At 57.8% G+C, this 8,858-nt stretch overlaps 1 protein-coding gene across 1 annotated transcript in view; it reads right to left on the bottom strand.

The window, feature by feature from the left end:
* Positions 1-275, bottom strand: part of SPRG_19636 (hypothetical protein) — a gene marked incomplete at both ends in the record, with an annotated part of 2,875 nt that extends 2,600 nt beyond the window's left edge. Inside the window, one exon of the mRNA XM_012343477.1 lies at positions 60-275. Coding sequence (XP_012198867.1) covers positions 60-275 — 216 coding nt within the window. The remainder of the gene's footprint in view (positions 1-59) is intronic.
* Between the last annotated feature and the right edge of the window lie 8,583 nt (positions 276-8,858).

Below are 8,858 nucleotides of genomic sequence, written 5' to 3' on the forward strand. Positions count from 1 at the left end.
TTGGCCTTCTTGGCTTCCTTGTTGAGCTCCTTCTTGCTCTTCTTGGTCGGGTCCGCGACCGGCGCAGGCGCCGCCGCCTTGGGCTTCTTCTCGGCCGCCGGCTTGGCGTTCGGGTCGACGTAGTCGGCGCCCGTGACCTCCTTGAAGGTCGTCTTGAGCGCGAGAAGGCCCGCGACCGCCGCCATGACCTCCTCCTTCGAGGCCTTCTTCGCCTTGAGGTCGCGGACGAGGGCGCCCTGGTCCGCGATCTTGGCCGTCAAGCTCGCCGCGTCCATGGATTTCCGGCGAAAAAGCAAAATGGGGATTTTGTGGTGCGATAAGACTGTCCGCATAAACGTCCGGATAGCACCTGGCACGGGCGGCGTCCTTGGATAAATGCACCCCCTTTAAGGCTCGGAAGGCGATATGCCACGCCTCCTGCGAGGCCGTGCCAGCGCTAGCAGCTCTGCTAGCGATTTGCATCTGCGCTACCATACCCTCCATCCACATCGCGGGCGCATAGTGCATAGATTGTGCACACTAGTGCCCATTATCAAAAACGTAGGCCACTTCTGATCAAAAGGGGCGTGGCAATCGTAGAGGCCAAAGCCATGGCACGTCCAACGGACGGCAATGACCATGCCATGACCGATTAAAGCAGCGGACGCATGCAACAGCCAGCGTGCGGCGTGTACGGAAGGCGAAACAGGCTCCGCGAGAGCGTGCTGCAGCATTCAAGTTGCGTGCTTTTAGCCAAATGCACAAAGCACTGCGAGCGTACGCGGCCGAGAGACACGCACCGACCACAAGAACGCGATGGGACACATTTCGAGGATCATCTTCCTCTTCCTTCATCACTTCCTTCGTTGGGCTGGGAGATGACGTCTTCTGGTACGTGTCTGGTACCTAGTACGCCACACAGGTCATCAATGTCGTTGGCAATGGTGGCGGGTGGAGTGAGTACCTCGTAGCATCGACTAATTGCAGCAGCACACGACGACTTCTCAGCATGGTCCATGCTCCAGAAAGAGACTCTCGGGGGCCCTCCGCTGCAACACAGAGAACGCTCAAAGTGCCGCGAAGCTTCGCCAAGGGCGCGACGGAATGCATGTCGCAGGCGTTTCGCGTGTCATAAAACACGCTCGCAGCGTGCCAGCTCATCGCGCTAAAAAAGTGGTCTCTGCGTAAGGACGCCACATGCTGCGGTACCAGCCCCGCACCTTGAGCGCAACTATCCACGTCGTCCAGAGCTCTACCATCAATGCCAACAACAAGAGCCATCTCCGTTCGGAACTCGTCGTCCTATCCGGATACAAAGCACGGAGGACGGTCGCAGTTCAGAGCGAGCTCACAACTCCACAATGCAGAAACACGCTCAACAACACTTTATGGTCTCGCACGATTACAGAAACAAGTAGCAACGGCTGGACCGATCCGCGCGTGGACTGAGGGCGTCGACGACGGAGCCATCCATGTCCTCTGGCAGCGTGTCGACCACAAATGGGACGTCGTGGGTCAGTGCCAGCGCTTGGTAGATCGCGCGTTCTTCCATCTTGTCGTTGTCGCGCCCGATGGCCATCAATAAGAGGCGGCGAAGGTGGCGACCCGCAGCAACGAGCTCTGGAAGCACATGCAACGCACACCGCGGAGGCATCCAGAGGCTCAGCGTCGTCAAGCGTGGCAATTGCAATACGCCCGACAGAACAGCGGTGAGTCCATCGCGCGTCGGCTGCTGATCGATGACAAGCAGCGTTTCGAGATGCATGCACGTCGTCGCAAGCGTCTCCATGAGCAGCTCCGTTGACGACGAGAGGTTGCAATTGCGAAGATCTAGCGATGTCAGCGCCGGGACCGACGACAAGCCCGCGATCAATGCCTCCATGGTGCCATTGCCCAGTTTATGGACCATGAGCGACTGCAGTTGCGACAGCATCGGCGCCGCGGCCGGGCATGTCGCCAACTGGCCAAAGACGTTGCACTCGAGACGCTCGAGCTGCGTGCGGCCGACGGCGGTCGCAAGGTCCGTCAGCGTTGCGGCGTCGACAACTTCATTCGAGTTCACATTCCACTCAAGGCTCCATAACGACATTGGGAGCGTGCGGCCATGGAAGCCATTGAGGCTCGGGACGTGGCCGATAGTGAGCTTTAGGAGGGTCGTGTTGGCTTGCAGCGCATCGCAGAAGGCCATCATCGCATCGTCGTCCATTGCCACGTTACAGACCAATCGGAGCTTCGTCGCTGGCGCCGTCGAGAGCCAAGAAGCCAAGAGATGGCCGAGTCGCGGTACAGTGGTCGCGCGCTGCAGGCTGAAAAGACTGAGGGACAAGTCGTGGACATGCGGGTGGGCGACGACAGCGAGCAGGCCGTTGAGCTCGGCTACCTCGGTCGCCCGGTACTGGGTCTCCACGCGGATGGACACTTGGCGCAGACGCGGGCAGCGCTGCAAGAGAAGACTCGAGATCGCGTGGACTTGGCGATCGACCACGTAGTGGCCGAGAAAATGAAGACGGACGCTGCTGAGCGCAGGGCCGAGGACGGCGACGAGCGAGGCCAGTTGCGCTGCGTTCCGGATCGGGCACTTGATCTCAATGCGTGGACGCAGCGGCAGCGTCGCCGCTAGCAGCGCCAATACCGAAGGCGGCAAGTCCATGTCGCGCAGCTTGATGTGCGGCCAGTAGGCGTGGACCGAAGGCGGCGTTGTCGTGCTGCAGTCGAGAAAGGCCGTGAGCGCCGGCCTCCAGAGCGAGCGTGGCACCGCGTGGAGAAAGCTGCTAAAGTCCTTCTGGTTGTCCAAGCTCGTGGCAATGGCCTCGACGACATGCGCAAGGGCGAGCGCGTCTGGCAGCGTCACACGGGCGGCCTTCTGCTTGATCTCGCCGTCGGTCATCTTGGTTTGTGTTTGAAATCCAGCTTCGAAATTTCATATCCGGCTGACGATTCGATTGGCAGAAAGTCGATCTTCAATAGCCAATCCAACGCAAGCAAACGTCGCAGGGTCGACATCCAAAGCTACAAATGCACACACCACGGCCAAGCCACCCAATGCACGCCGCGAAGGCTGGGAACGTTGGAGAGACTCAACTTGAAGAGCGTCGGTCTGGCTTAAAGCGCATTACAAAAGACAATAGTAGCGTTTTTGTTGATGCGCGCGATGTAAAGGTGGTGCAGCGACGTCGCCGGCGCTGTCACGAGCCATGAGCCAAGAGCCGCGAGCGAAACTGAGGTCGACGGTCAGCGTCTCGACATGGAGGTGGGCGAAAACGGGCAGAAAACACTGAGCTCGACAAACGCTTCGTCCGTCGCGCGGTTGGCGGTGCCCATGACGTGGCACAACCGTACGAAAGTCTTACAGTGTACCATCTTGGCGCCATGTCGCTCAAGCTCTGTGGCGTTGCGCTATGTGGTGTTGCGCCGGGGTTGTCTGTGTGCACCACCACCATCTCAGAATAGCAACAAAGGCGAGCGAGACACTTGAAGAGAAGGCTGTGCGGGTGCAAAAGCAGCGCCAGGGCAAAGCCAACGCACGCGCCGCTCAGAAGGCGAGCGGCTCGCGGGAACATTCTTTGTCCGTTCACAACCGTGTTGTTATCGCGTCCCACCTCAAGTGGGACGAAGAGACAATGCCGGCGAGGGACGCACATCAAGTGGGCCACTTGATGTGCGTCCCTCGCCATCCGCTTGGCCACGTGTCCAACGATCGGCCTGCGTTTTTTGATAAGATGGCGCCCTTGCTTGGCCATGGTACGAAAACCCACTTTCACGCGTTCCGCGAGAAACTATCCCTCTCCAGCCCAAAGCAAGCACCTTCCCATATGAATGCGATCCACATACTCCAATGCCCATCCTGCTTTCTTCGTACTAGTTATAGCGCCAAGCGACAGCGACGGAACCGATCGGCGCGCAGCCCAAGGGCGTCGACCACGTCTGCACCGATATTTTCTGGCACCTCGTTTACGACGAAGGAAGCATTATGGATCAGAGTCTTGGCGTGTTAGCAGCGTCCAAGTACGTACAAAGGGAGCGGATTGACGTGCGGATGGGTGACAGCTCCTGCAAGCAGATCGTTGAGCGACATGGTGGCCTCCTCCTGGCCCACGCCGTAGATGCTCCGTTGGCGCAGACGTAAGCACTGCTGCAAGAGAATATATCGCAGATCCAACCCCATTGGCCGTCGACTAGGACGGCCAAACTCGATCATGAGGGTGCTCCGCGTGGGGCCAAAGATGGGCACAAGTGAAACCAATGATACTGCGCTGTCGACCGAACACTCGATGCGGATGCGACGCCACCACTCGCGCCAAAGCGGTGGCGTTATGTCTTTGTCGGTGCGCCCGACTCTGGGCGAGCTAGGTCGTGCCACGCACAAACTGCAGGTGTGTGTACACACATGTAGCACGGATCGCCCGAGGGCCAACGACGTCCCGTATGTCCTGAAGGCGCTGCCAGAAAACGATGTTGGCGCGGGACGCACTGCTGGGCACGATGATCGAGGCAACGGTTGTCGATTGCATTTCTAAAATCGAAACATTGATACTTTTATTTGGAGTACGTGGCAGCCTGACAAGGCGTCGCAAGGATTTGGAAAGGTTGATGCCGCTCTGCGATAGCCCTAAATTACGTAGTCGAATGGTTTCGAGGTGGGATAGGATTGTGACAGTGTGCACAGCTATTACACCGAAGACGGTTTGTTGTTGTCGGAATATTACGTCACGAAGGCTGTGTTCGCGTCGACTTCTTTTAGTCGAGGTTTGGACACTGGCCCACCACCAGGTTCGAGTCCCGGAGGGAGCTCCACTTTCTGATTTTTTACAAGCGGCGGTGAAAGGCTGTCGTATAAGCACCTCTACACGGCGCGTCAGAACCACAAAGCGCAGTATCGCAACCACAAAGTTGCTGTGTCACACTCGCCACCTGGAATCCAACAAAAATGTGTAGTACAATAGTTGCTATTTGGAACACTTAGAAATCCAAGTCGCACTTGTGGCGACGATCGGCGCGTGGGCTGAGCGCGTCGACCACGAACTTGTCCATGCTTTTGGCAGCCTCTGAAGCACAAATGGGACGTCGTGGACTTGCGCCAGCGCCTCGCAGATCGCTCGCTTCTCCAGATCGTAGTTGTCGCGCCCGATGGTATTCAAGGTGAGGCGGCGAAGGTGGCGGCCCGCAGCAACGAGTTCTGGAAGCACGTGCAACACATCCAGCAGACACATTGACAGGCTCAGCGACGTCAAGCGTCGCAATCGCAACACGCCAGACAGCACAGCCGCAGACCCATCGTGCGTCAAATCCTCATCGTCGACAGACAGCGTCTCGAGATGCATGCACGTCGTCGCGAGCGTGTCTATGAGCAGCTCTATCGGGGTCAAGAGGTTGCAATCGCGAAGCTCAAGCGATGCCAGCGCCGGGACCGACGACAAGCCCGCGATCAATGCCGGCATGTGGTCATCGTCAAACACGGATACCGTAAGGGACTGCAGTTGCGACAGCATCGGCGCCGCGGCCGGGCATGTCGCCAGCTGCCCAAAGCCGTTGCAGAGAAGATGCTCGAGCTGCGTGGGCCCGACGGCGGTCGCAAGGTCCGTCATCGTTGCAATGTCGCCGGCTCTAATGAACGGCATATCCCAAGTCAAGCTCTTCAATGACACGGGAAGCGTACGACCATGGAAGCCACCGAGGCTGCGGACGTTTTCGACAGCGAGCTCTTGAAGGGTTGTGCTGGCTTGCAGCGCATCGCAGAACGCAATGGCGCCCTCGTGGTCCATCTGGGCGACATCGGCCAATCCGAGCTTCGTCGCTGGCGCCGTCGAGAGCCACGCTGCCAAGCGATGCCCGAGTCGTGGCGCGGTAGTCACGCCCCGGAGGTCAAGAGACAAGTCGTGGACATGCGGGTGGGCCACGACAGCGAGCAGATCGTTGAGCTCGACGGCCCCGTTCTCCGAGTAAGAATGGGCATCGATAGACACTTGGCACAGACGTTGGCAGCGCTGCAAGAGGAGGTTGCTGATCGCGCGGCCTTGGCCTTTAGTCATGGCGCCTTCGTCGAAATCGAGAAAGACGCAGCTGAGCGCAGGTCCGAGGGCGGCAACGAGCGAGGCCAGTCGCGCTGCGTCGCGGATCACATACTGGAGTTCGATGCGTGGACGCAGCGGCAGCGTCGCCGCCAGCAGCGCCAAGACCAAAGGCGGAAACTCCATGTCGTGCAGCACAATGTGCGGCCAGTTGGCGATGACCGTTGATGGCGTTGTCAAGGTGCAGTCGCGAAAGGCCGAGAGCGCCGGCGTCCAGAGCGAGCGTGGCACCGCATGCAGAAAGCTCATCAAGTCCGCTTGGTTGTCCAAGCTCGTGGCAATGGCCTCGATGACGTGCGGAAGGGCGAGCGCGTCGGGCAGCGTCACACGGGCGGCCTTCTGCTTGCGCACGCCGTCATTCATCTTGGTTTGTGGTACCAGAACCGGTGACCGGCGAGCGTCCAAGTTTCGTATCCGGATGCACGATCCGATTGATAGAAAGTCTCCAGTAAATCTCCAGCAGCCAATCCAATGCAAGAAAACGTCGCAGGGTTGACATCCAAAGATGCACGCCACGGCCATCCCTTGGTGCAAGCCACGAAGGCTTGGAGCGTTGGAGAGACTCAGCTCGCAGAGCGTCGATCTGGCTTGAAGCGCATCGCCGATGCGCGCAATGTATAGGAGGTGGAGCGACGTCGCCGGTGCTGTCGCGAGCCACGAGCCAAGAGCCGCGAGCGAAACTGAGGTCGACGGACAGCGTCTCGACATGGAGGTGGGCGAAAACGGGCAGAAAATCACTGAGCTTGACGAACGCTTCGTCTGCCGCGCGGTTGGCGGTATCCATGACGTGGCACAACAATACTGTCCGTCTAAAGCCGTAAAAAGGGATGTGATTCATTCCGTCAGCAGTCGACAGCCTGCCAAAAGACGTTGCTATCATTACGAGACAGCTGTCTGAGCTTGGATTTGCTCAAGCGCCTTGAGGGATCGGTGTCTCACACCGGTCACGCCACGTTACGCGGGTCCTTGATTTGCACCAGCGAGGAAATCTTCTCTGTAGCTTTAAGGTCGTAGGAGGGGCCGTGAACCTTCCTTGGCCACTCGGCGAGGTCTGGAACCAAAAGGCGATGGGCGCCTCACGACACTGCGATACATAGCCCTTCGTAGTCGAAGGGTTTGAAAGGTGGAATACCATTCTGAAAGTGTGCACAGCGACATCGAATACAGATTGTTGTTGTTGGTATGCTACAGTGTTAGTCAGATTAAAGGCGCACCCCATTGCAAAATATTTCCGGAAAACAGCATCGTATTTTCCGTACGATATAACACTTATATATAATACCTTTCATCTTGCATACTTGGCCTGCTGGCGCAGTGGATACGTTGTAGGAGTGCGAGGGGTGGTCGCGGGTTCAGTCCCAATAAACGTTCAAGCAGTTTAATCAACGTACTTCAGGAGGCCTGCAGGGTGGCTCTGCTGTGATCAAATCGACACCATTCGTTTGATTGTATACCTCCACATCACGATACCTCTAATTTATTATGTCAGGGCTCAATTATTTAATATTGAAGGTTTACGCATTTTTTTGAAAATGGGGTGCGCCTTTAATCTGACTAACACTGTAGTACATCGTGTGGAAATTTCGCGACAAGGACAACCAACCGTATTACAATAGATACGAGGCTCAAGCCCCGTATGCGTTGTCCGTTTCTCATCTTTTCCCATTGGTATCGGAGCCACAAAGTTGCTTTATCACACTCGCCACCTGGAATCCAACAAAAATGTGTAGTACAATAGTTGCTATTTTGCACGCTTAGAAATGCAACTCGCACTGGTGGCGACGATCGGCGCGTGGGCTGAGCGCGTTGACCACGAACTTGTCCATGTCTTCTGACAACGTCTGAAGCACAAATGGGACGTCGGGGACTTGTGCCAGCGCCTTGCAGATCGCTCGTTTCCCCATATCGTAGATGTCACGCCCGATGTTCATCAAAGTGAGGCGGCGAAGGTGGCGGCCCGCAGCAACGAGCTCTGGAAGCACGTGCAAGACATCCAGCAGACGCATTGGCAGGGTAAGCGTCGTCAAGTGTGGCAATCGCAACACGCCAGACAGCACAGCCGCAGACCCATCGCGCGTCACCCTCTGATCGCTGACATGCAGCATCGAGAGATGCACGCACGTCGTCGCGAGCGTCTCCATGAGCAGCTCCGCCGACAACGAGAGGTCGCAAGTGCGAGCCGTCAGAGACGTCAGCGCTGGGACCGACGACAAGCCGTCGATCAATGCCTTCATGTTGTCGGCGTTCACACCGGAGACGATGAGGCACTGCAGTTGCGACAGCATCGGCGCCGCGGCCGGGCATGTCGCCAGCTGCCCAAAGCCGTTGCAGAGAAGATGCTCGAGCTGCGTGGGCCCGACGGCGGTCGCAAGGTCCGTCAGCGTTGTGTCGTCGACGAATCTGTTAGGGCGGATCTTCCACGCCAAGTTTTTCAACGACACTGGGAGCGTGCGACCGTGGAAGCCATTGAGACTCGGTACGTCGTAGACAATAAGCTCTTGGAGGGTTGTGTTGGCTTGGAGCGCATCGCAGAACGCGATGACAGCATCGTCGTCCATTCGGGCGATATAAGCCAATCGGAGCTTCGTCGCCGGCGCCGTCGAGAGCCACGCTGCCAAAAGATGCCAAAGTCGCGGCGGCGCGATAGTCGCGCGCTGCATGACAATGCTTACATCCTCGACATGCGGGTGGGTGACGACTGCAAGCAGGCTGTTGAGCTCGACGGCCTCGTTCTCCGAATAAGAATGGACCGAGATAGACACTTGGCGCAGACGTGGGCAGCGCTGCAAGGGGAGGTCGCGTGATCGCTTG

Source organism: Saprolegnia parasitica (assembly GCF_000151545.1).
Source record: "Saprolegnia parasitica CBS 223.65 unplaced genomic scaffold supercont2.13, whole genome shotgun sequence".
Taxonomy (NCBI): domain Eukaryota; phylum Oomycota; class Saprolegniomycetes; order Saprolegniales; family Saprolegniaceae; genus Saprolegnia; species Saprolegnia parasitica.